The sequence below is a fragment of the Drosophila ficusphila genome, unplaced genomic scaffold (assembly GCF_018152265.1).
Source record: "Drosophila ficusphila isolate 14025-0441.05 unplaced genomic scaffold, ASM1815226v1 contig_723, whole genome shotgun sequence".
Classification (NCBI taxonomy): Eukaryota; Metazoa; Arthropoda; class Insecta; order Diptera; family Drosophilidae; genus Drosophila; species Drosophila ficusphila.
The window spans coordinates 363,999-390,791 of NW_025064662.1; the positions used below are offsets into that span (position 1 = coordinate 363,999).

A 26,793-nucleotide genomic window follows, 5' to 3' on the forward strand; every position below is an offset into this window, starting at 1 on the left:
TAAATCTTTGACTACTGAAAGGGAATATAATTAGAGGTTTAGTTTTCCAAAACAGTATGATTTGAAAATCTACCTTTAATACAAAAGTTAAAAAGCAACTTGATTTCCTTATTGAATATTTTGGTCACTACATTTTTTATTCCATTGTTTATTTGAATAATATTTGAATACAAAATGTCCACCCGCAGAACTTTAGCTTATTTTCCCATAAAATAAAGACAGACAGAGTTTTAATACTAATTATTCTTTATTCATTTAAAGTTCGGATTATACATACATAAATAGACATTTAATGCGTTATTCATATAATTGTTATCTATTTGTGCACTCAAACTTGTCAAATTTTTTTGTCATGAATTGATTCGATTAATATGTAAAATATTAAAGGACGTTAAATTCAGTATTATTGATGTAACCTAAATATTTCTGTTTATTTTCGGAGTGCACCGATGTTAATTCAGTCATAAGATTAGAGTGGTTGTTTTTGTTTGAGAATCTAATGGGTGAAGTGAACACTTGCTTAAGCTTTGATATATTTCCAATACTTTTTTTAATTCGATCACTATAGTTTGAAAGGTGATTAAACGAACGACTAAACTCTACTTCCTGCCATTGTTGGGCGCTCGTTTTCCGCGGCGCAGCCGGATATAAAATGTGCTGTAATAATGAAAAATAATATTAACTGCAATTGATTGATTTTACTCTTAGACACTCACCGAAACGAGAGCCTTTTCTGTGAACGTAACACTCTTCCTTATAATGTCATCCGAGTGATGATGATAATAATATTGGGAGTTCTGCGTCTGAGAGTATCGAGTATTACTGCTAACGACATCAACGCCATGATGATCGGTATTGGTGAAATTTTCGTATCCGTTGCTATTACTAAACATATCTACAAAGCTAATGGAGTGAAATTCACTGGGGTGAACGTAAAATGTCACTATCATTGCAGCGTACACAACAACGTGAAACAGTACGCAAGTCCAAATGAGATTAATCTGCAAAACAAATAGTGTAAGTTAATAAATGTAAGTTAGCCGAAATAAGTGGCTTACCTTTTTCTTCCGGCCGTATTTCGTGAATGTGGTAAATGGCACTAAAGACATGGTTAAAAGGCAGCCACAAATCACTCCGGCCAGCAATCCTAGGAAGTTCAGTTGATAAGGCAGTGTTCCTATTCCGACCAACACGCTGCACAAGAGCAATAATTTAAATAGCGCAATGTGTGGCTTGTGCAGATACTTCCAGTGCATCCACACCAGCAGGGCGATCAGCGAGGCCACCACGCCACTCAGAGATGCAGAAGGTCCAACCTGTCAGGAGTATGCAGTACATTATTTTAAGATCTGCAGATCAGCTGAAACATTACCTCTGGACGATGGGGCACCAGTATGGCACTCGTTAAGTTTCCAGCAAAGCCCGACATTATGTAGACAATAGCTGTGCGAACGGTTCCGATCAACCTCTCCAAGTCGGCCAGAAATAAGTGCTGGAAAATAAGCGTAATGGCCAGATGCAGAATGCCGGCGTGCATACAGAGCGAGGTCAACAGGCGGTACAGCTGATCCGGAGTCTCCACAGAAATGAAGGGGAACATTCCGCACACATTGTTGAGGCACGATATCTAGCCAAACCAAATAAAGTTAATGAAAGAAAAAAGGCTTTTATTCTATTGAACTTATACCTGTGAGCACAACGAAGCTTCCTCATGGAAGTATCCCTTTATAAAGTCACAGTACTCGCGGGTCGTTATCCGACACTCTCCATACAAGCCCGTGCAGCACGGATGGCCTATCACCTCGCACACCATATGCTCCGAAGTGTGATCCTTGTACCGATATCGTTGGGTAAACGAGTTGGTTTTGCGGCAGATCGGCCACTTGGTGATGTCGTCGGGCCACTCGTAGGGAGCTATTGATGCCGGGGCATCGCAAAACTTTGGGTCTAAGCCGCACACTGATCCAGAAATTCTCCCACCTGGTCCGGACTCACTGGGGGACCATTTCTTCCAGGTCGAAATTGATTTCTGGGAAGACAATAAAAGGTTACGATTATAATACCTATTATATTTTATTTTGTAGGAAACTTTAGGTATTAATTGTAGGTTTGAATTAAGAAGTCACCACCTAAATCAGTAAGCACTTACCGTTGGGTAGAGTCCTCGGATAGAGCACTCCGCCTGAGAGCTCTGAACGCAGCCAGAGTCGTCGTTGCGAATGCAGCAGGCCGTTTCCCTTTCGTGTCGCCTCGTCTTTGTAACCACCTCGGTAATCTTGATGTCGCGTCGCATGCAGGCAGCGAACTTGGCTCCCATGTGCACCAGGTCAATGTTTCTCGGTCCGATCCAGAGGTTCCGCTGCTCAACATGCTGCACCGTCTGCAGACTGAGGCTGGTCACCAACACCTGTCCGGTCTTTTGCTCCGATCCGATTCCAATGGGAGCGATGCCGTAGCAGATGATCGACAAGATGAGCACCACCACCTGCACCGTGTTGATCCAGTAGGTGAAAAAGGGTCGATGATCGGTACGATCGTCCAGGTCGTTAACCGAGAAGTACTTGATGCAACGCAGCGGCGGACGTCTGGAGTTCTCAAGCACTCCGTCGAGCAGTTGGGCAGTAATTCGGTTGCCCCGATTGCAGGTGGAAGTGGTGGAGTGTGAGCTTCGCATTGCGGGTTGCATTTGGCTGGAAACCGAACTGCAGAGCGGAATGTGGGCCGCACCGGTCAAATGCGAAGCTTGATCGCCGGTTAGGTTGATATCACTGCTGGCATTGCCGCCACTATTCAACGCCGATGTTCTCCAGCCATTCTGCTGCCTCTCCGCCATGTAGACACTGACGCCCACGCCCGAAGCATCCGCACAAGGACGTGGCTTTGCGGTCTGCCGGCCTATCTCGGAGCTCTCGTCGTTCACCGACGTGGTGGTGATCTCGCAGGGACTGTCGAAGAACACCTCGTCATCGATAATGGCCTCCAGGCCGTCCGTTAAGCACCCGTCTCCGTCCGCCTGCTGACTATTGTGCGATGTGACGTGTAGAGGGGCAAAGCTGCGGGACCACTGCCAGGGACAACGCACCCTGTGCATCTGAATGGGCCTCCGCTTGTTGAACATGTGCACCAAGTAGCTAACCATGGCCACGAACATATACCCCACCGATGCCTTGCGCTCCACGAACTCCCCGGCCAGGAAGTCCCGATTGGTGTAGCACTTTTGCCTCCTACTATCGCCAGATAGATTCATATCCATGCCTATGGCATCCTGAACGGGCAGGATATCCGGTCGATCCGGGGCATAGTTGCTGTTCGAGGCATTGCCCTGCACCACATCCTCGTTTCCTCCACCGATTGCCTGCTGCATGTGGTACTCCAGCTCGGTGTCAAACATCCCAAAGCAGCGTATTGCCAGACGACGATGACGTCCTTGCCACAGCACACAATCCGCCGCTTCCGTACTCGGCTCTACGCCGAAGAACTGAGAGGTGGTGCGCTTCATGTAGATGCCAATCCGCTTCTTGCAGGACAAGTGGTGCGTCTGTGGTTGCGGAAGCACCTGGAGCGACTGGTGCTGCTGCGTCTGGTGGTGCATGTGCTGCATTCGCGGATTGCTGGCCATCTGACTGCGGTACATCTGGTGTTGGTTCGATCCAGGTGGCACGGCCATATTGCCGCCATTGGATGGCCCTTCAAGGCGCTTCGCCTGCACAGACACCATGCTCGACTCGAGATTCTGGTTGGGTATCTGCTCGTTCAGACCCGAGATGACCGGCATTGGCATGGGCACGGGCAGGGATATGGGAACCGGACTAATGGGACCCGTGGTCTGTGTGGTCTGATGAACTCCCGTGGTGCGGCGCACTGTATTGCAGTGCAGACACGTTCCCGACGAGTTGTCCACTTCGATCTGAGCAATAGAACCGCCGCCGTTAGCCACCACAATAACAGAATCGCTATCATCGCCCCGGTGGTTTCCCGACCTCGATGAGCTGGTGGCCGTTATGATGGGCGAACAGGAGCTGGCGGCCGAGAAGACCATCGACATGCTGGTGGAAGGAGCCGGCGAGGGCGAGGTGCAGGCCGGTGAGCAGCTGGCGTAGGTCTGCGATGTGCGACTGAGGCTGCCGTGCGAGGCTTCACTGTGGCAGCACTTGGAGCGATAGTTGTAGGGCATGTTGGCGTACTGTGACTGCACCGCCGAAGACGATGTGGCAACGGCCGCGGGAGTGGGTAGATTGCCCGCCGGCGAGGATGAGATACTCAGGTCCGAGTAGAGTTCCATGGCCGGCGGCGGAGTGGGCACATAGCGCTTGACCGGCGTGTGCACCGTGGATCCCAAGTAGGCGTTGTAGTTCTCGCACTGCGAGAGTGGCAAGGGTACGTTGGAAGGCAGCAGGAGTCGGGTATTGGAGACAGAGGGCACGGTTGAGGGTAGTCCACCCATTGTGTCGATCATCTTTGTCTGGGCAGTTGGCTGCGATTCGCGATATCGCTCCAAGCGATATCTCGAATTTGGGGAAACCCCACGCTGATGGTAATTTCCATTTCCACCCATACCACCTCCGGGTATTACACTCCCACTCATTCCGTTTCCCCCATTCCACTCCCACCAATTCCGTGCTTCTGCAGAACGGCCGAAGTATCCGGCTTGACGGACCCCACGCTGCATGACTGGGAAGGTAGCTGATTGGCCACACAGGTGGCAAAACAATCGCTATTTGGAGCCGGCGAGGGCGGCGGCACGCCCCTGTTCGCATCATCGTATTTTTCTAGCGGCGATAGCTTTAGCTTGCCCGCATGTGGCGGGTAATTCTCGCCATTCGGAGTGCGAAAACGTCCCGAAGACAGGCTGCAGTACATCACATCGCACTCATTCGATTCAAGTGCCAATTGTAACTGATTCTGGAAGTTAATAGATTTCCTACGTGTGGAACTCATGCTGCCGTTCCCACGCATCGAGGCGTGAACATTGTCCTGATTACCCTTTTCATTTCGCCGGTTATTGTGCCCCAAATCACTTCCATTCGAACTCATAATCGAAGAATTGGTGTTTTTCGATCTAAGGAAGACAATTATAAGGCAGTTTGATTGGGTTAAAGTGGATCCCAAAATTTCAGAGTCAATACAAAATTAAAAGTACTATAATTAATTTTATCCAAAAAGTACTATAATTAATTTAGTTTCCGTGATTTTATTTTCTTTTTTAGTGGGGCATAAGCTGTATTAAAAAAAAAAAGTGGTGTGTCTGATTTTTTTTTTTTTTTTGAATGCTCTACAAGTAACGTATAATAAATGAAGCCAAATGGTTTCCTTTTATACAGATCCGGTTTATAATTTGGGTAAGGAAAATTAAAATAAATTCCAGCTTAATTCGTATAGAATTGTTTTAGATTGTTGTTGCACTGGAGTTTTTTATGTACTAGTTTTCATAATTGAAAAAAAAAAAATATAGTACAAATCTCCATTTCAGATACAAACAATAAAAAAAAGGGCCAAGGGCACATGAACAATGAAAAATATTTGCTCTGGACTGTTAAATGGACTTCTGTATATTTGATTTAAACAGACTATGGAATCCACACACTAGTTTTATGTTTTAAATACACTGTTTACCATATAACTAGTATAACTATTTCGTTAATGTTAGTATAGAAAATAACATTTTATAGCATAAACTTTTATAGTAATGAAAGCACTTAAATTAAACTCACTTTTAAAGGTTCGAATGGATTAAATGTATAAATGCAATTTACTGGTTTTTCACTTCATCTTTATTTTTATTAAGCCTGTTTACAGACCGAAAATTCCTTTATCGATTTTTCACATACACCTTCATAACAAAAAGTACAAAAGAACATTGTCTCTCAGTTTTCGATTTTAGCTTACTGTTTTTTATGTTATTTATTGTATTTGTTTTTCATTTAAATTTCTAAATTCTCAAATTGTTAATTCCATTTTTTCTAATAATTTTATAACCACTAATGCATATGTACACAGCACACTTGTCGAAAAAGTGCAAACCATTCGAATAATTTTTCTCGTTTCCATGCGCATGTCCGATTTTCACTTGTTTGAGATGGCAGAAAATGTCCTACTGCTGATTGCGGGAACTTATCCTAACTAGGGTATTTTTTATTTTTAAACATTATGTTTTTAATCATTTTTTCCGAACACCCAGACCAAAATATGTTTGTTTTTTTTGTTGTCCGACTACATATATCTTTTTAAAACAAACCAGAAAAACGTAGAAGAAACACATCAATAGCCAAAAGTGGAATGTTTGAAACACAAGAATCTCTTTTAAGGATAATTTCCTGCAATCAAGTGCAAGCTGTTTATTTGTTTCGTTAGTTTTTGCAAAATATTTGTATCATTTTCATCCTTTTTGTTTAATGATGAGAATAACTATTTTCAAAGCAGAAATTATAAGTTACTTATTCTTTATGCGCATGGGAGGTAATTGAAAAGTCCAAACGTAAGAAGACAATGGTGAACACGAAAATGATATAAATAAAGCCGCTAACCAGCAGAGGTTCCTGCAGCATGGAAATCTTCGAGAAGCTGTAGTAGAGGGTAAAGTCGGAAATGTGACTTTCCACTAAGTTTGACTTGGAGAATGAAACAACAGGGCGACCCGTAGTGTCCAAGTAGGTGTGAACCAGTTCGTTGGGCAGTCGGCTTATCGAGTAGGGCGTCGAAAGCCTGATATCGCTCGATCCCTCGGGCAATATAATCTTAATGGTGGCTTCATCGATGGCCATGTTGTCGTAAATGTGATCGATCAAGTGCATTTTTAGCTGGTACTTGTTACCATCGTTATACATGTACTCGTAAGAGGGTACATTGTATCCAAGGGTGTACTGTGTCTTCCAGCCGCCAAAGAGCGGAAAGCGTGGTCGCAGCTCAAGTTCAATGAAATCCCTAACAGGATTCATGTTGGAGGTCGAAATGTTGCCATTTGTATCGCGGTAATAGACTCCAGAAGCAGATGCCGGCAGGTATGTTTTGTAGGATTTCAGGGCAGCTAGTCCTGAGCGACCTTCCTTCTGAAAATCGTAACGCGAGAATGATCCCTTCAGTTTGGCTCCGGTGTGAGTCATTTGGATCGATTCCTGGACGGCAATGTTGCCCCAATGAGAGATCTCCAAAGTACGCTCCAAATAATTGACGGTGACAAAAGGTGAGGAGTTCTCAAAGTGAATAACCAGCGACTCCTGGCTCAAGGCTAATAAAATAAAAAATATATGTAAGGAATCTGAAGTTCATAATGCTTTAAGATTTTTGATACCTTCGACGTTTTCATAAGGACCCAAAGTGATCTTATTAGAGGACACCGAAAAAGGCTTGACTTGGGTGTGCGATAAGATATTCGAGGAGCTCAACTTTACATTGGTTTTCTGGCTGTTGGTCTTGTACTTTGAGTACAGATGCAGGTTGCCCACATATTTTACAAACTGTTTGTCATTCTGTCTGATTTCCTCGGGATGCGGCAGAACGCTCTTAGAGGCAACAGTTTCGACCAGGAATGTCTGTTTGGCGGAGGCCTTGGGGAATGTCAGTGTAAAGCTGTGCTCTCCCTTCGCCGCTTCATTCTTCTTGACCTGGACATTCTTGTCGGCATTATCTTTAACCGAAATATAAGCAAGACTTGGTTCCGAAGAGAAAAACACGTACTCTGCAATCGGTTTGCCGGCTGTGTCTTCCGCCGAGATTTTGGTTGTGGTTTTCACCAGTTGCGAAGTGAGGTCCAGCGTTCTTTCCACATTTGTGTTAACTATCTCCGCATTTCCTTTGTATATACAAAGCAATGCAAATAACGCCAGATAAATAACACAATTTGTACCCATGCTCGCCTCGAATTTGGACACGTACATTAAAAAAAACTCAACGCGTTATGGGATATTTAGTACTTTTCAAACCGGCAAGCAGAACAGTGTGCCCAACTCACGGATGTGTAAATATACCAGGTGTAAAAACCATTTATAAGCGGTATTCATAAAACATTTTTTGTTTAAATTTTAAATACTCTGAAGATAAAAAATGATTAAATAATAAAAACAATAAAGCAGCACAGATGCATCAAAAAATTTAAATTCCTTATGAAATATTAATAGGACACATTTATTTTATACAGATTTTGTAATAAATTAAATACATGATACATGAGGCTTTTACTTTTAATAACCGAAATTGTTTCTTCAACGAAAAAAAAAAAAAAAATACTTCATTCTCTTTAGTTAAATATTTTAAAAATATACCTGATAACTAACCTAACCTAACAATTTGAATCCGTCAGCTGATTTATCACCATAGCAATCAACAAGGAGACAATAATCCCAATTGACGAACCTAAAAAAAAATGTTATCTACCACCAACTTCAATATTTAATTCTTATTGCAATCCAATAAGTTCCGTAGTTACCGCTGTTTTTATGTAACTCACTCTATCCGTTATTCATAATGCCGCCCCGCTGTAAATATGAATAATATTAAATAATTTCTGTCATCATCCCTTTGACTTTCGAGGAGCGGCGTTGAGTTGCCTTTAACACGCATATGGCGATACATTTTGAGAGACCCACATAATGCGACTGCGTGAGTTGAGTTATACGGTCGGTGCATTTTGCCGACTTCAAGTTAGTCTACGATTGGCACTTCGAAAAAGAAGTTGGATTCAAAACCAAGTAAATTCGAATCAAAAATTGTGCCATTTTCTCTAAACACACACTCGCGCACACATACACTTGCGTGTGTGCCAATATAATGGAATTGCAGTGAGAAATCTGCACTTTGATGGTCAATACATACAATCTATATATCTTTACCTGTGTATCTGTGTTTCCGAAAATATGTAGCTACGAAATTATTCATATGTATGTTTTATGATTGCATAAACAATTAGAAACGAAATGTGTATATACGAGTAAGGTTTTGCCGAACTGTCTTTGCAAAAAAAAAAGAAAAAAAAAGTGAGTTTTCCTCTTTCATTTTCTGTGTATGCATTTCCTCCAGAAACTCACGTAAATACATGTGAATGTATGAAATTTAATCCGTGACATGTGTTTTTTACTCTATTCGTGAAAATAAATATTAGGGCATAATAATTTATGGTGCAAATTGTTTGATAAATAAAACGTTTCTACAAAAACTGATAAAAGATTAAAGTTATTTATGTGACCCTTGTGTATAAATATCTTATATCTGAGAGATACAAACACATATACACACCTACATAGATCCGTGTGCATGCAACGGTATTCCTTCAAATATTTTTAGAAACATACATATATACATATATAATTATATATATGAGTTTGTATACACATATTTAAGTTGAAGTTCGTTGCAGAAGGATAATGTTTCGAGTATAAAGATTAATTGCCAAGTATACGATTTGTGGAGTCTCGAATTTGGGAATAATGGAACCGAAAAGATGGCACTTGCATTTATCATGTTTTTTGCTACTCCTTAGTTCAACGTTTTCTGGTAAGTAAAAGAACCAAACTTTATGAGAATCACAAGGTTATATTAAGCTCTTTAGCGCAGAGATGTATGCTAAAAAAAATGTAAAAATGTTAGCTTTGTTTACCGTCAACATCTGAGTTTTTTATTTCTGTGTAGTAAACAACAACGAATGTACTGATTACAATAGTTTAAAAACATGGAAGTTGGTTTTTTACAGGTCTGATTAGATAATTAAAAGAACTACTAAATAATCAAATCTTGAAGAAATGACTAATTTATACTTGTTATGTGAAAACTTGTTTACATATATATAAATAAATGTTAACCTTGTTTAACTAACGAAAAAACCATTTTAGATGTCGGAAAAATCACGTCTTCTCAAAACCACTTTGGAAACAGTTTACAAAGTCAATTTAATACCAAAAACAATACTCGTGTTATTGCACAAAAAGGAGGTCTTGCCATTTTACCCTGTGTGGTCAAAGTTAACTCCCCAGCAACGGTAAGAAGAAGATTTAACTCGGAAGGTTTTTCTGTAAAATAAACTTTTTTTTAATATTTCAGGTTTCTTGGATACGCAGAAAAGATTTTCAGCTCCTGACAGTAGGCCTTTCCACTCACAGTAGCGACAAACGATTCTTGGTTGAACATACACGTCACATGGGCCATTGGTCTCTTAGAATAAAAGCTGTTCGAGAGGAAGATAGAGGATTTTACGAATGTCAATTATCTATTTATCCAACCCAGTCAATAGTTATAGAATTAAAGATTGTCGGTAAGTACAACTTACATTTTTAATGAAGATTGAAAATCCATTTGTCTTTTTTTTCTAATTGTATAGAAGCGGTAGCGGAAATTTCAAGTGCCCCGGAACTCCACATTGATGAGACTTCTACTCTACGTCTAGAATGCAAACTGAAGCGAGCTACCGAAAATCCTGCGTTTGTTTTTTGGTAAGTGTTTTTCTTGCTAGCCTGAACAGTTTATTTAAAAACATTATTAAAAAAAATTCATTAAATTAACTTTATTATTAAGAAAATTATTAAATAATTAGCTTTCAAATTTAGAAAAGCTAAAAACAAATGGTTTTAACCTGAAAAACTCATACATAGTTTTACATCTCATTTTAAACTTATGACGTTTTTATTGCCTTACAGGTACCATGACAGTAAAATGATAAATTATGACTCACAAGGCGGATTTGTTGTAACGTCGATCGGTCAAAGCAACGTGCAAACTGGTCAGATTTATAGGACTTCCTCAGCGAACAAGTCGCGCGTAACCATGCCGATGGAGTCAGGCAATGGAGTCCTTAACAACCTACTTGGAACTCCAGATAACTTCAAGACACCAAATATGCCATCATCCACACCTTTTGTGCAACAACACCAGTCCGCGTATCTTCTCAATCCGTCAGTTAGTGTCCTCACTGTGAAGCAAGTCAATTTTCGCCATGCTGGCAACTACACATGTGCTCCATCAAATGCCCGTCCTGCCAGCATTACAGTGCATGTCTTAAGAGGTAATAATAACAACTTAATCGTATATCGTAATCATTTATTACACCATCTTCAATAGGTGAGAAAACGGCGGCAATGCAGCACGCAAATCGGAGTATTCTGGATACCGAGAACAATGGCAACGGGACTTTTGGATTGATCACTTTGGGTGGACTGAATGGAACCACTAGCATAGCTCTAACCGAAGGGATTCTATATTTCTCCGGCATGTTCCTTCTTGTAGCCGCAGTAGTATTAGATCGATTCTCATTAGCAGTGAATCAGAAGGTATTCTTAGCATTTATAATAGTTCTTTTGTATAGCTGAAACTTATAATTGACTGCATTTGGAATGGAGCAACTTCAATCATTCAAAAATAAAAAAATTATATTTGTTTTAAAATAGAAGATTGTAAATAGATCATTGACATACCATATTGAAAATGCGTGAGCATTGTAAGACATTTACGTACTCTAAGATAAAATTGTAAATAGACTTCCATTACATGCAATGTATTGAATTGAGAAATAAGAGAATTCATGAACTTGTTACCACAAAACTTATAAAATGCATACTTATGTCAAGTCGTAAGAGATTTAACACTGCATATTTTAATGGTTAAAAGTGGTACAATAATATGTATGCTTAGATGTTCATATTTATTGACTGGTACTGACATTTTAATGTTACAAACAATGGAATTAGCGTAAAATAATGATAAAGCCATAAAGATTTGTTACCTAATAACTCGAAAAATTTGATCGTCACCTTTAAACTGTTATTCTGCTCAGTGTTCGATATTTAGTATATAGATTGATTTATGTAAGCACCTTTAGAAGTACGCTAATTCATATAATGTATGTACAACTGTAAATAAATATTACTTTCGTGAGCGTTTACAGAACGCTGTCTTGAATCCAAATGGGCAGACGCGCCAGTTTCGTTTTGTTTTCCTTGCAATACGGATAGCAAAACAAAATTTAAAATTTTGTTGCAGACATAAAAAGTTTTAAATAAACTGATCAATTTTAAGAAATTATGCCAACTCATTTCAATTTTGGGGAAGGAAAGCCAAAATAAAAGATTTTAATCTTTATTTTGAAAACCAACAAAAACAGTGTGGTAAATATTCTATAACGACCCTTTTAAATATTTCCTAAGTATTTTTACATAACATACATATCTTGAGTCTCCCTATTATTTTACAAAAGTTATCGATAGCTTAAAAGATTCTACACATCAAATGAACCACCACTAGAAAATGTTAGCAAAACAAAACAAGAGCCATGAAATCCGAAATTTTAGCAACCGCTTTTTTGGGTTTGGCAGTTAGGTCAATAATATCGTTATACTCCTACTCAGGCTTTGATACCCCGCCTATGCATGGAGATTACGAGGCACAACGACACTGGCAGGAGATCACAGTGAATCTGGATGTCGGCGAATGGTACACAAACAGCTCCAACAACGATTTACTATATTGGGGCCTGGATTATCCACCTTTGACAGCTTATCACAGCTATCTAGTGGGTCGGATAGCTAAATCAATCGATCCCCATTTCGTAGAGCTGCACAAAAGCAGGGGCTTCGAGTCGAAGAAACACAAACGCTTCATGCGCGCAACAGTTGTGACTGCTGACGTCCTCATCTATTTGCCGGCAATATTGCTAGTGGTCTACTGCATGGAAAAAACATTTCAAAGCAATGACAAACTATTTCTTTTCATGCTGATTTCGGTGTATCCAGGTCAAATACTGATTGACAATGGACACTTTCAGTACAATAACATATCACTTGCCTTTGCCGCCGTGGCAATTGCGGCTATCTTCAGTAATAGATTTTACGCTGCCTCGTTTTTCTTCACATTGGCCTTAAACTACAAGCAAATGGAGTTGTACCACAGCCTGCCGTTCTTCGCATTTCTTTTGGGAGAGTGTGTGGGCCAAAAAAGGTCGGTATTAAAGCTGAGAATGAATTTAAAATTGTTAAAACGTGTGTTGATTATTTGTTTACTTTTTCCAAAGCTTCACCTCTTTTGCTGCTAAAATTTCACGAATAGCAACCATTGTTTTAGCAACATTTGCTATTTTATGGCTGCCCTGGCTGGGATCGCTTCAAGCGGCGCTTCAAGTGTTGCATCGCCTTTTTCCCGTTGCCCGAGGAGTTTTTGAAGACAAGGTGGCAAACGTTTGGTGTGCCGTCAACGTAGTTTGGAAACTAAAGTAAGCGGGCCACTTTGTACTGATTTCCGAATAAAACTGAACTTTAAATTACAGGAAACATTTCCACAACGACCAAATGGCGCTTATATGCATTGGCTGCACATTAATCGCTGCCCTGCCAACAAATGCTCTGCTCTTCAAACGACGAACTAAAATTTCTTTTTTGCTAGCCCTTTTCAACACATCCCTCGCTTTCTTTTTGTTCTCCTTTCAAGTAAGAATTTGTAATATAAAACTGGAATTGCATGAACGAAATATTATATTTTAGGTTCACGAGAAGACAATTCTACTGGCTGCCTTGCCATCCCTGTTCCTTCTTAAATGGTGGCCAAACGAAATGATTATGTTCCTGGAGGTTTCCGTGTTCAGCATGATCCCTCTTTTGACGAGAGATAAATTACTAGTACCTGCATTAGTATCTACATTGGCTTTTCATTTGATATTCAAGTGCTTTAATTCAAATTCAAAACTTAACGAATATCCATTGAAATATTTTTCAATAATATCAAACATTGTGATTGTTTCTATCGTTGGAGCGTCTTTGTCAATTCCAGCTCCTTCCCGTTTTCCTGATCTTTGGCCTTTGATTATTTCTGTTATAAGTTGTGGCCACTTTATTTTATTCCTTTTGTGGGGATATTTTCAACATTTTACCTGTAAAATAAGTTAACGTATAAAACAAACGCCTTGTAAATATTTTACTGAATAAAAATTTGTATAGAAGTTGATTTTAATCTTTATTTTTTCTGTCTATACACTTTTCTTCGCAAACCAACATAAGCGGCTTTATTCTTGAATTAAAATCGTGATTTAAGTGAATCCTACAAGTACATGTGTATGCAGTCGTAACTTAGTCACATCCAATAGATATCGCTGTTGCTATCTTATCATAGATTTAATCAATAAGTGCCTACACTATGCAAAAAAGAATTAAAACTTTTAAAACAAGTACATCTTTTGGTTTTACCTTACTATTAAGGAAGTAAAATTTAAAAAAAAAATACGTTAAGCTTTAAGTGTAGATACCTGAAATTTAATTATTTCGAAAACTAATTAAATTAAATTAATTTATTTAAAAATATATCCTAACACATTGTAAAAAGCGTTATGGGGACTCGACAAAAGAGACACTTTTGTTGGTTGGTGTTATCAACGCTCTCTGAACAAGATAAGATAAAAAAATCGGAAAATATTAGGTGAATAATATGTGGGGGTTTGTGCTCTTGTTAGTCATTTGAAGTTAATCGGTCGGCACACAAGACAAAAATTTCGACGCTTTCCGGAAGAAAATAAAAAAATGAGTCTTAGTAAATCAGCTCTTTTAGCTGTAACGATTTTTGCATCGTTGTAAGCCAGGTCTCTTGTGATGAACAAAATGAAACTACAACAAATACCCCAGATACGCCAAAGGTATATAATATAAAATGCCTAACATATTTTATACAAAGAAGTGTGATTTCGCCATATAATTTGAAGAGTGATAAGTGTAGAAAATTATAAAATACGAATGTGAGGCGCACATTAAGAAAAGCAAGTTGACCAATAATAGACCTGTAATCAAACCGATTAGATTTCTGGTAGACAAATAAAAAAAAACAAAGAAAAGAAGAGCGGAGTACTTATACTCTTGCAAATTTATTGAGAGATTTATGTTTCTCAAATAATTTTTTAAGCCGATATTAAAAAAGGGTTGTGTTTCTAAAAATAAAAAAATAAAATTAGGTCACGTTGATCTGTTCTTAACGAATTCGAAATTATTTCTTTTATTCAGTGACTTTCTGCAAGACCTCTATCAAAAACTGATAAGAAAAAGGTGTAGCAAAGTTTAAGTGATAAGGAGAATAATAAAAAAAATTCAATAATTCACCACAAAGCTTTGTAATCCAAATAAAAAAAAAATGTTGCATGCGAAAACTATTTTAGATTTGTATAGATAACTACTTAACAAATGTAGAAGTCCAACTTGACACTTGATTAAAAAGATGAGGATATTTTCTTTGGAATATTTTATAAAAATAAATAAAAAAAAACCTATGTTGTAGTTACCGTATAGGTTTTTGTGAAATCCGTAAGATACATTTTTTTTAATAAAACCAGTGTTTAATAATTATTTGAAAAGCTATAACGCAATGATTTCATCCTTGTTTGCAGGAAAAAACGAATGTAAAAGAGAGCGCTCTTTGCAAAAAATGTACTTGCGATTTTGCCAACAGTTTACTCGATTGCAGCGAGAAACTTTCGGGATGGCTGTCTGATGAGGAATGGAAAAACCTTACTAACGGAGATTTTGTGTTCAAAACAATCAATTTCGAACACAACAACCTCACCAGTGTTCCGGTTCTGCCAACATATGATATGGAAGACTTGTACTTGGCACACAACCAGATAGAATCGATTGCGAAGGGGGCTTTTCAGAACTTGAGCGAGCTAATCAATCTAGATCTGTCGCACAATCTCTTGCCATCGAAAGCCCTGGTACCAGATGTTTTCAAAGGACCCTACACAGCCAATGATTTTGCAACTTTAAATGTTAAATCGCTTAATTTGGGTTACAATGATCTGCATAACTTGGACGCCGACTTGTTTGAACACATTCCCTATGTAGAGGAGCTGGTTCTCTGCGGAAACAGTTTCCACATAATTGATCAACTTTCGGAAACGGCTATTTCTGGGTTAGGTCATTTGAAGGTACGCAATGCCAGGTGTTTAAATTGTTAAAAAAACTGAATATTCTGAGGCATTGTTTCAGATTTTAGATATCTCTTATATGGAAATCGATGACATACCAGACACAGTTCTTCATGGACCTCGAGATCTTGATACTCTTATAGCAGCTGGAAATCTCTTCCACCATTTACCAAAGGCCTTAAAATGGGCCACGAATTTGACCAGCCTGGTTTTAAATCAGAACCCAATTGAAAGTCTGATTGGAGACAAGTAAGATATTTTAAGTTTACATTTTGGACGCAGTTTAATCAAAGAACTTATTCAGTGTATTTCCGCCGTTGACAAAATTGAACCATCTGAGTATGTCCTTTATGTCGAAACTATACAAAATTGGACCTGGAGCATTTAGTGAATTACAAGGTAAGTCATGTTTCTTTAGTTTAACTAAACCTAGGACAAGAAGACAACACTAGAATTACATTAAGGTTAAACAGATTGGGCATCATACAACTCTCGTATTTGGAAAACTAAATTAATTATTTTCTTTAGGCCTGACCGAGCTTATATTGTCCGACAACAAGTTACTAAACGAAATCGACGAGGAAGCATTATCAAAGAACGTTACTGGAGGCCAATATTTGGACTATCCCCCATTGGAAACGGTAATAAAAAGATCATAAGAAAAAGAATAATAACGAATAATAACGCACGATTACAATTGTAGGTTTACTTGAATAACTGCAACCTTACCACTCTGCCAAAATCTCTGCTCGTGCGTTGGGATAAACTCAAAGCCCTTGATCTTAGATTCAATCCGTGGAACTGCGACAGTTCCAATGATTACTTGATTAACGAGTTGATAGAGCAAGTCAACAGAACCTCAGCCGTTTTAGCCAAAGACGTCCAGTGTGCCACTCCGACAAATTTAAAGGGCGTGACGGTTCTGAAAGTGGCAAACGAACATTTGATGGAAAGCTCTACTGGCAGTATAATTTGGGTCGGACTCCTAGTTTTCCTTCTAATTGCTGTGCCGACAATTGTGGCCGCCGTCATAATGAAAAGACGCGGCTGCTTCGGCGCTTTTAGACGCAATAGCAGCGGTGCTGATCGCGCTCTCTATAATAGGACTAGTTTCAATGAAGATTTCCACATCTAATTTTCGTTGTGGACTGGTAGTATTAAAGTTATAATTAAACTTAAAAGCGGTTGTGCTTTAATGAGTCACTACGTTCAACTTCATATTAAAAAACAAGTTGCATACCTGATAGATAGCATGCCTGCTTCAAAAACAACCATTGGATGGACTAACTATAAATATTTTCTAAACATTCCGCTTGACCATCGTCAATTAAAATACTTTTTTGCAAAATAAATAAAACTATACAAAAATATTGCGGTATTTTAAAATTTGTATAACAATTAAAAGACAATAAATACGGATCTTCTAAAAGAAAATGGTTTGTAAATTGACTTACCGTTCAAAGTTATTCATTCAAACTCATTTTGTTTTTCACTCTTATTTTTATTTTACGGCTATTTAGCTTTAGTTTAGATTTCAAGGTTTCTTGTTTATAAAGATAATTAAAGTCAAACCAGAATGCTGATGTTAATTTCGTACTAAACCCGATTGAAAGCCATGGAAATATGGATGCTCCAAAATATCCTTGGCGGAAATGCGGTGAACAGGATCGTAAATTAACATACTTTGAATAAGATTAATGCCGTTCGCATCGAGATTCTTTAACTGGTTGGTCAATTGGTTTGTGGACCAGCAGGGGAACGTATTTTTATAGTCGGGAAGCGAAGTAACGCCTGGCCAAATGTCTTCGGTTGGTGTTTTGAGAATTCTGAAGATAAGCAAAATGTTAAGATCAATTGAATTAAATACCTTATGACTTTGTGTTACCTAAACATTCTGAATAACTGGTCAATTTCCGAATCACCCTGAAATAGAGGTTTTCTCGTTGCCATTTCCGCGAATATGCACCCAATTGACCAAATATCGACTGGACAGGAATAGCGGGGTGAGCCCAATAAAACCTCCGGAGCTCTGTACCACAAAGTTACGATCTCGTGAGTATAAACGCGCACTGGAATTCCAAAAGATCGCCCAAGGCCAAAGTCTGCGACTTTTATGAGGCCGTTCTTGTCAATCAGCAAATTCTGGGGCTTCAAATCACGGTGAAGGACTCGGCGACGATGACAGAATAAAATGGCACTGGTTATTTGGTACAAATAGCTTCGAACCAATTCACTTTCCATATGCTTATCAGCTGGCAGGGAATCCATATATTTTTTTAGGTCCATAGAAAGGAACTCAAAGATCAAGTATATGCGATTTTCTTCCATTAAAACATCCTCCAAGCAGACAATGTTTTCATGTTTTAGTTCCTTAAGCAACGAAATTTCTCTGTAAGGAAGTGTACAAATAAACAGATATCGTTTGAATCGTTAGGATCCAAATCAGGAAAAAAACATAATAAACATATTAAAGCCTAAAGTGATCTTGAACTACTTAAAATTCACTTATTTATTTCTTTAGAATTGATTATTAAAATTGAACTGGGTAACGAAACATTATGAAAAAAAGAAAGTATGTGCGGTGCCCACAGCCATACATATGTATATGTATGTAAAAGTGTTTGTAGATATGCTTGTTGGTGAGTATGCTGTTTTAGGATTTATATTAGGAGTATGCATTATAAAGAAATGTCACTAAGTCACAAGGATAATATCAAGCAAAATATTTTCGTTGATAACCTATTTTGAATAACAATTTTACGAACAAAGTCATAAATCTGTATGAAACATTCAGAGGCTTGGGCGTCCAAGCCGCGGCATTTTACCTGATTGCGGTTGATGGAACGCCTTCGTCATCCGATTCCAAGCGAATTTTCTTCATTGCCACTATCTGACCCGTCAGGCGGTTGCGTCCTTTGTACACCACTCCATATGTACCTTCACCAATCTTTTCAATTTTCTCAAAGTCCTCCATAATTTGTATAACTATTTGCAAGCCACCGACTTTTAAATTAGCGCGTTTTTGACGTCTGTGCCGAATATTGCCAGACTGCCAATGCCAACCACGCTAACTGAATTTTCGTTTTATTTGAAACGAGAAGAAAAAGGTTCAGCTTACCACTGTTATAAATTTACCTGCTGTTATACTTCATTTATTTAAAGTACCTAAATGTATTGGAAGTAAGGACGTAATATTTTTCTTAAAACTAAAAAGCGATAGTAAGCTTTTTCCCCAAAGAAGACCCAGCAAACCTTAAGCAAATTTGTGTAGTGGTTTTGTGTATCCACACTGTTTTCTAATATTTTGAATATATGCTTTGGCTTATCGTTCCTTTACCCTTGTTTCAAAAACATAAAACGTACGACGATGTCTTGACTTGCCTACATGCTTGCTCCAATTGTCCATAGCATATATTAAACAAATCTAATACATTTTGGCCGATGTAATACAAAAGAAGATGTCAACATGTCTTTTATGAGTCGCATTGCAGAAAAATCTTCGAAGATTCGGTAAGATCTGTCCATATTATTTTTTACAAGTTTTCTCATTCAGAAATTTGTTTGTTTTAGTTGCCTCCGTTTGATGTCGGTGTATCCTACACACTACGTTGAACCAATTGTACAAAAAGATAAACAAATTGAGCAAAAGAATGAGTTATCAAAGCTTTACCATGTGCCAATCAAGGCGGCTGTCAACAAGGCTTCTGACACAGTCTTTCATGATGATACAAAAGAGAAAATGATAAATTATATAACGAAGAAAGGGAATAGTGCACTGGCCAGAAATCTTTTGTCGAAGACATTTGAGAAAATAAAACGAACACAGACGGAGCATATGAATCTAGCCAAAGGAGACAAAAATGCTATAAATACCAATGCCGAATCGCTTTTGAAACAAGCGGTGGAAAATTGTAGACCCCTTCTTCAAGTAACTGCCATTAAACGTGGAGGAGTTACCTACCAAGTTCCTGTTCCCATAACGACAAAACGATCTTATTTTTTGGCCATGAAGTGGCTCCTGGAAGCAGCACGCGAAAAGGAGCGCAAAGTGTCCCTTCCGGAAAAACTTGCCTGGGAGATTCTGGATGCCGCCCATGGACAGGGAAGAGTTGTTAAGCGGAAGGACGACTTGCACCGGCAGTGTGAAAGCAACCGAGCTTACGCACATTACCGATGGAGCTAAATATAAGTTGATATTGTTTTTGTAATACAATAAAATTTTAAATGTTGTTTTAACAATGTTACACTCGGTAATTTATCTACGATCAAATGTTTAGGATAGACCAGAAAAAAAAGGTTTTGTTTATTTGTTGCTTAGAAACTTTAATGTGCATTTTAAAACTATGTATACATATGTGTTCCGAATTCATCTTATAAAAACCATATTCCTGAAGCATCTTTTCCATTCTCATCAAGGAGTTTACAAATGTTGTCCAAATCGTTTGTGTTTACTTAAATATTTTATATTTTCGAATGGCTACAATTGTTTTCGAAAGTTGCCTCAGTGGACTATTTGAAAACCTTGCTGTAATCTCATATTAAGTATTACCTTACATAGTTCATGTAAGTTTATTTTTAAGACATAAAATCAAAACTCGTCATTTAAGTGCTACTGCTTAGTCAGCTGTAACAATAAAATAAAATTCAACGTACAGTCAAGTCCATTTTGTATTTATATATGTAAATATTTGGCGACTTTTTAATTTTTTTAATTTTACAAGTTTTAAAAACATATGTAAGTTTTTTTCTAGCTTTTTAGTATCCCTAAGTATTGTTATTTCAATGATATGATGAAAAAATTATACATATTTAGTCATTATTTTATGTACAATTCCGAAAAGGATCGAATTTTATTATATGAATTTTATGAGTGTTTAATAAACATATGTAAATTACCAAATTCGAACAACTCCTAATACATGTCAATAGTGTAAACGGCACTTTTTAAATTTTATATTAAACTCCAAGGCCTTTTATCGAAATTCTTATCGATTCTTATCGAATCGCAACACTACAGATGACGCACGAAGAGAACAAAGATGGCGATCCCGAGCACACGAAAATTAAAACGAGCTGAATGATAAATAAAGAATTTTTTACTTATAGTTGAATTCGCATAAACGCAGTGTAAAAATTAATTAATAAAAGTGTCATGCATACTTACAATGTGTAAAAAAAGAGTTTATTACAAAACGGTATATTTTCGCTGTGCATTTCAATAAAAACCCAAACACATAATCCTACTAGTTGAAGTTGACTGGACGACAAAAAAAAAGATTGGGTAAATTTACCAAACGCTATAGAATACATAAGGATTCTCGGTATTAACACAAAAAAGATATGTATTTGTAATACATAGGCTGTGGCTCGACGTCAACACTCGCTGCAACAAAAGGAATTGCATACATAGAATTAACAGTGGATATTAGGGTGAGTACTTTTTACGAATTGTATATTAATGAGGTATGGGGTATGTTTTATAGCCATTCGGTTGCATTATAATTTGGTGGAAATGGATCAGTGTTCGTTTATTTGTTGAATGTGTGTATATACCAATGAACATACAAAGTTATGTACGACTTAATTCCACTTAAATGTATGTGGATACCATTTTCATGATTCTGCATACATACACATGTATGTATGTATATGTACGAATGCTCGTAAACAAAGTAACTGCTAATGTATAAATATGTAAATGGTTGTAAATCGTATGAATTAACTTTATTTTTCAACTGTGTTTATATTGTCGCTAAAAACTTTTTATTTTAATCTGCTGTAACAAACTTACGGTTTTATTATTTATGTACGTGTATGTTTCATGTAAGTATCGTGTACATGTGTTCATGGAAAAATGTTGTGAATCAGGTGTAGAAAAATTTTGAGAATCAGTTAGTGTATGTGTCTTACGTTTACCTTTTTGTTGTTTCTTTAAATATTAATTATATGCGGTAATTATAATATTTTAAATAATTTTACACTGGGTTCCCTTTTTTTTTTTTATATAAGTGAAAAATTGATGCTTGGGTTTTTTTTATAAATGTAGTACCATGCTAAATACCCGCGCCCCTGCTAAGATGCTGATTTTAATAAAAACCTAATCCACAAATATTAAAAACAAGGGTCAGGTTCCGTCTTGGTATATTTTTAAAAACTGAAAGATTAAAGCAATGGCTATAAAAATACTGTGATAATATTAATTCCTACTTGTCCCATTGTTTTAAATAATTTATTTGGTACTTAAATAATCCTGTGTGTACTCATATCTAATTTATGAATTTGAGGTGGAAGTCTGTAGATCACCATTATTGTATTATTTTTGCCACGCCCACCTTTTTTTTTCCATATTTTGACTAACTTTTTCATTTACCCATTATTCTTATTAATTTTCTTGTGTTTGTCATTGTTATAAAAAGATATTACTGGTTGTTAAATAATGGTTTCTGGCCTTAAATTTGTTTTTTGGTGGTCTGCGTTTATGGGTTATTTTGTCTTATGTTCTAGCAGTTACATTTAACAGGGCTAAACCCTTTTGGATGCAACCCTATGTCTATTTTTAACCTTCTTGATCAGTTACAAATAATAATTCATAGCAGGATGCTTGCCATTAGGTGAAAAGAAAAAAGAGAGGATAACGACCCCTTTTAGGGTCAAGAGACATATGAGTCATTTTTAAATTTAACCTGTTGTGTTTATTTATATTTTTAAATTTCACTTTACCTGTTGCATTAAAATAATTTAAAACTTAGATAACGGATTCATCGTTTGGTTGTGTATAGATTTCTATGGAAACTAGTATAACATGTACTTTATTTCGTTTTTTGCTTAAGTTCTATAGATGCAGAAGACTTACTCATGATATTTAAATTATAAATTAAAACAAATTAATTTAACAAACAAATTTTGTTGTATTTATTACGTGTTTTTATCATGGGTTTAGAAAAATGATCTAATGTGATTTAACTTATATTCAAGTTATTGCTTATCGCTTGTATGATGAATTACTGGTATAATTATAATAACAAGTAATAAGTCAACCAGTAATTATATTATCCTTTTAACTTTGTGTATGGGCATAATACCCTAGATTTTGCAGGGAAGCTATCCGGGTGATAAAAGGATGATCGGAAATGGCAAAAGGCCGATTTCGATTAAAATAGGTTTTATTGGCTCAGCTAATCTTTGTTTTTTTTTGGGTATCAACAAGACCACCAAACATATACTTATGATCTCTTGTTGTTTTTTTTTTGTAGATCTATTGCTGAGATGGCGACCAGTGACGACGAGCCGATGCACTTGTATGAGGTGTTCCAGAACTGCTTCAACAAGATTGCAAACAAACAGCCGACGGGGACGGTTGGAGCGGATCGCGGCGGTGGCGGTGGCTACCATTCGCCGTACGGCAGCCTGGGCGTAGAGAATGGCATGTACCCCAGTGACTTCAACTCGATGCACGACGCGGCCAACGGTGGCGGGAACAACCGATATGCCAACGCCTCGACCGTCGATCAGTATTTTGATTCAGCCGCCGCCGGCAGTGGAGGGGCCTGGTGTCAGTCGCAAATGGGCAGCGCCAATAGCTACATGGGTCAGGCGGCGTATCAGAATAGCGGACCGCTCTCGGGACACTCGATGGATGGGCAGCAGCAGCAGGTGCATCCGGCGGACGCCCTGGGAATGGGCGGCCCAGGAGGAGGCGGCGGTGCCGATGGAATGCACTGCCCAGTGTCCACGGCCTTGCCGCCGATGAGCTCGTTCCGCGCCACCCCGGGCGGCATCGGCGGCGGTGCAGGCGGAGGACCTGGTGCCGGGCAGCAGGCACCAGTGAACGTCAACGTGAATCCCCCAGCCGTGTTCAACTCGCCGCAGGCCCACAACCACAACCACACAGTACAAGCACAGCACAGTGCACTGTCCACGGCTGGACCGCTTGGCCATCACTCGCTCAACCACACGCCGCACGCACATTCCCACACACTCCCGCTCCCGCACGCCCTGCCCCACGGCCACGCCCTTCCGCATCCCCACCACAGTCAGCAGAACAGTCCTGCCGTGCAGAGTTCGGATGCGTTCAGTGGTGCCGGCGGTGTTGGTGCCGTGGTGAAGGTGGCCGGCGGAGCTGGTAATTCCTCGGCGGCGGCAGCAGCGGCATTGCGACAACAGATGTACATGCCGGCGGATCAAAGTATTAGTAGTTTCGGCTCGAACCCCTCCACGCCCGTCAATTCGCCGCCACCGCTGACTCAGTCTGTTGTTGGCGGCGGCGGTGAGCCGTCCGTTTCTGGAGCCTCTGCCTGGGGTCATGCGGTGCTAAATGGTGGACCCAGCTCGAGCTACGCCAGCGAAATGGTTCCTGTGTCCAGTCTGCACACCATGGCCTCGGTCTTCCAGGGCGTGCGCATGGAGGAGCGACTGGACGACGCCCTGAACGTGCTGCGGAACCACTGCGAGCCCGAGATGCTGGCCGGTGTCAATCAGTCGCTGGCCTCGATCGACAACATCGATGCGCTTACCTCGTTTGTGCCCAACTCGCCGTCGCATCTGGGAAGCGGCGGTAATGCCGGTTCGGTCAGCAACTCGTCCAACGCGGCCCTGGTGCACGAGGTTCTGGCCTTGGGCGCGGCCGCTGCCGGTACTTCCGGTCAGTCGGTGGGTGGAGCTGGCAGCCTGGCCAGCTTGAAGCACGATCGCAGCGCGGCCACGTCTCTGACCAAGCAGACGAAAAAGCGGAAAGAGCATACGGCCATCAGCAATTCAGTGCCGGCGGGCGTCTCCACCACCTCGAGTCTGACCAGCCTGGACATTTCCGACACGAAGCCGACCAGCTCGATCGAGTCGTCGAATTCGGGCATGCAGCAGCATTCGCAGGGAGCCAAGGGCGCGAAAAGGCCGCGGCGCTACTGCTCGTCGGCGGACGAAGACGACGACGCAGAGCCGGCGGTGAAGGCCATTCGTGAGAAGGAGCGGCGACAGGCCAACAACGCCCGCGAACGGATTCGCATTCGGGATATCAACGAGGCGCTCAAGGAGCTGGGACGCATGTGCATGACGCACCTGAAATCGGACAAGCCACAGACCAAGCTGGGCATCCTGAACATGGCCGTCGAGGTGATCATGACTTTGGAGCAGCAGGTGCGCGAGCGCAATTTAAACCCAAAGGCGGCGTGCCTGAAGCGGCGAGAGGAGGAGAAGGCCGAGGACGGGCCAAAGCTAAGTGCCCAGCATCACATGATACCGCAGCCGCAACAGGTGGGCGGCGGCACGCCCGGGAGCAGCTACCACGGCCAGCCAGCGCAACTGGGGCCGCCGTCGTCGCAGACCATCAGCAGCATGACCATATCCCTACCCGTCAACCAGGCCAACAGCGGCCTGCCACCCCACTTGCAGCAGCAACAGCAGCAGCAACAATCACAGCTCGGACACGCCCAGCTCCCGCAATAGCATGCACCGCCCAGGAACCCCTTCTGGAAATCGTCGTCGTCGTCGTCGTCCCACTCTTCCATAAAAACCGAATGTATTGAAGGCTCCGCGGCCAAGTACTCAGATAACTTGGAACTGGAGAATCAGGTTTTAAGCAATATGTTCTGGCGTTGTCGTCCTCCCAAATTGCAACCACAACCCTTACAAAATGTACAACACTTTTAATACACAACAGACACACACACTACAAAAAGTAAATGAGAAAATGAAAAAAAACGAAAACAAATGCCCAAATGATTGCCAATCCACACACTCACACACACAGAATTGCTCTTTTTAAAACGATTGTATATAGCTGTTCCATTATGTTTAACCTGGGAAGATCTTTTTCGTTTTTTTAGAATGTTTGATTTAATAATTATTTGTTTTATTTTGTGCGATATCACCGTAGCCATATTTTTTATATACAAATACATGCATACATAACGACATAATTAAGTGAAAATAGTTTTATAATAAAAAAAAAACAACACATAGACTTACTTCTATATATTCCCGAGAGCTAAGGAATAAATATGTCCATATTAATATTTTATATTGCGTTACAATGTTCTTCTTATGTGATTACAGAGAAATTTTTGCACATAACGGTAACCACGGAATTAATCGTTATCTAAGATTAGCTGGTAATTGTTGTAGTATCTTAAGGCTTCAAAGAGACACGTTCACGTGTTGTATAATTTAATTATATATATATTTTTCGCTAGGATAGGGCAACCGGAACTAACAAACTGATGCCATTATAATCTTAACAGAAATTGAAAAGTGAAGCCAATGCAATTCCCCCGAATGTATGACATGGAAAAGTGTATTTTATTTACCAGCGACAACGCTAAAACTTAACAACAGACTCTTTAAGGCACTGAATTCATATATGGCGATACGAAAACTTTCTCGGTGGTTTTCATTCAGTCTATCTTTGCCCGATCATTTCTTAGCTTTCGTATATTTTACACCGCTTACATACTTCATGAAAACTATTACCTGTACAATTTTTAGACTTTTTGACTTCATTGATTTCGTTATGAATAAATGGTATAATATAATGTTTATACCTAATAATATGTGGTTGAGCTGTCCATTATTTGGTTTCTAAACAAGGTTTCAATATGGCAAGTTTTTTTGGGGAAAACTATTTTGTGATTAACAAAATTAGACCGAGCTATTTTAATTAAAGAGCGTTGGAGAGAAGTCCTACTTTTGAGGCTTAAAGATAATTAACATTGTACTGCCTAAAAGCTATATTGGAATTCCAAATGAAAAACGAAAACCTTAGGTCTTATTTTTTTTAAGAAAGACTATTTGTTTTACTTCAAAGTTGTATCTTTGTGAAATGGCTCCCAAAATACACAGGTTCGTTAATTTGTAGGAATGTCCTTTATTTCCTTTTTCTACATATATCTTGAGTATATCGAGTTAAAAAGAAAGGAAGACGTTTT

General features: G+C 39.4%; 8 protein-coding genes across 11 annotated transcripts; 5 read left to right on the plus strand and 3 right to left on the minus strand.

Annotated features, from left to right (window-relative positions):
• Nucleotides 1-254: 254 nt before the first annotated feature.
• On the minus strand, nt 255-6,178 carry LOC108089179 (inactive rhomboid protein 1). The gene is given in 8 exon segments (XM_017187314.2): nt 255-657; nt 717-1,001; nt 1,059-1,316; nt 1,373-1,627; nt 1,688-2,029; nt 2,150-4,596; nt 4,599-5,059; nt 5,712-6,178. Coding segments are annotated over 7 exon segments (4,299 nt in total). The 5' UTR covers nt 5,035-5,059; nt 5,712-6,178; the 3' UTR covers nt 255-381.
• Nucleotides 6,179-6,294: 116 nt separating this feature from the next.
• On the minus strand, nt 6,295-7,916 carry LOC108089180 (dolichyl-diphosphooligosaccharide--protein glycosyltransferase subunit 1). Its single transcript, XM_017187315.2, has 2 exons — nt 7,289-7,916; nt 6,295-7,225 (listed from the first exon to the last, which is right to left on the minus strand). Exons 1-2 carry the CDS (start codon nt 7,872-7,874, stop codon nt 6,435-6,437), a joined length of 1,377 nt encoding a protein of 458 aa, XP_017042804.1. The 5' UTR covers nt 7,875-7,916; the 3' UTR covers nt 6,295-6,434.
• Nucleotides 7,917-8,579: 663 nt separating this feature from the next.
• On the plus strand, nt 8,580-12,001 carry LOC108089273. 4 transcript variants are annotated; one of them, XM_017187446.2, is made up of 7 exons: nt 8,580-8,969; nt 9,350-9,486; nt 9,822-9,967; nt 10,030-10,240; nt 10,307-10,418; nt 10,623-10,987; nt 11,044-12,001. In XM_017187446.2, exons 2-7 carry the CDS (start codon nt 9,420-9,422, stop codon nt 11,289-11,291), a joined length of 1,149 nt encoding a protein of 382 aa, XP_017042935.1. In that variant the 5' UTR covers nt 8,580-8,969; nt 9,350-9,419; the 3' UTR covers nt 11,292-12,001. The 4 variants fall into 4 exon arrangements, with proteins under 4 accessions (XP_017042935.1, XP_017042936.1, XP_017042937.1 ...); XM_017187447.2 differs by having other exon boundaries at nt 8,580-8,873; XM_017187448.2 differs by having other exon boundaries at nt 8,580-8,796.
• Nucleotides 12,002-12,214: 213 nt separating this feature from the next.
• LOC108089279 (probable dolichyl pyrophosphate Man9GlcNAc2 alpha-1,3-glucosyltransferase) lies at nt 12,215-13,914 on the plus strand. Its single transcript, XM_017187458.2, has 4 exons — nt 12,215-12,915; nt 12,989-13,186; nt 13,241-13,400; nt 13,455-13,914. Exons 1-4 carry the CDS (start codon nt 12,251-12,253, stop codon nt 13,854-13,856), a joined length of 1,425 nt encoding a protein of 474 aa, XP_017042947.2. The 5' UTR covers nt 12,215-12,250; the 3' UTR covers nt 13,857-13,914.
• Nucleotides 13,915-14,468: 554 nt separating this feature from the next.
• LOC108089248 (carboxypeptidase N subunit 2) lies at nt 14,469-17,252 on the plus strand. Its single transcript, XM_017187412.2, is given in 7 exon segments — nt 14,469-14,517; nt 14,520-14,596; nt 15,338-15,874; nt 15,936-16,123; nt 16,179-16,273; nt 16,403-16,515; nt 16,578-17,252. Coding segments are annotated over 7 exon segments (1,476 nt in total). The 5' UTR covers nt 14,469-14,483; the 3' UTR covers nt 17,010-17,252.
• A 114-nt stretch (nt 17,253-17,366) lies between these two features.
• LOC108089249 (cyclin-dependent kinase 1) lies at nt 17,367-18,936 on the minus strand. Its single transcript, XM_017187413.1, has 3 exons — nt 18,700-18,936; nt 17,760-18,263; nt 17,367-17,700 (listed from the first exon to the last, which is right to left on the minus strand). The coding sequence occupies exons 1-3, from the start codon at nt 18,846-18,848 to the stop codon at nt 17,460-17,462; spliced, it is 894 nt and encodes a 297-aa protein (XP_017042902.1). The 5' UTR covers nt 18,849-18,936; the 3' UTR covers nt 17,367-17,459.
• A 298-nt stretch (nt 18,937-19,234) lies between these two features.
• On the plus strand, nt 19,235-20,113 carry LOC108089114 (28S ribosomal protein S7, mitochondrial). The gene is made up of 2 exons (XM_017187225.2): nt 19,235-19,384; nt 19,445-20,113. Exons 1-2 carry the CDS (start codon nt 19,341-19,343, stop codon nt 20,055-20,057), a joined length of 657 nt encoding a protein of 218 aa, XP_017042714.1. The 5' UTR covers nt 19,235-19,340; the 3' UTR covers nt 20,058-20,113.
• A 773-nt stretch (nt 20,114-20,886) lies between these two features.
• LOC108089166 (protein daughterless) lies at nt 20,887-26,418 on the plus strand. The gene is made up of 2 exons (XM_017187297.2): nt 20,887-21,304; nt 23,128-26,418. The coding sequence occupies exon 2, from the start codon at nt 23,141-23,143 to the stop codon at nt 25,313-25,315; it is 2,175 nt and encodes a 724-aa protein (XP_017042786.1). The 5' UTR covers nt 20,887-21,304; nt 23,128-23,140; the 3' UTR covers nt 25,316-26,418.
• The last annotated feature ends 375 nt before the right edge of the window (nt 26,419-26,793 follow it).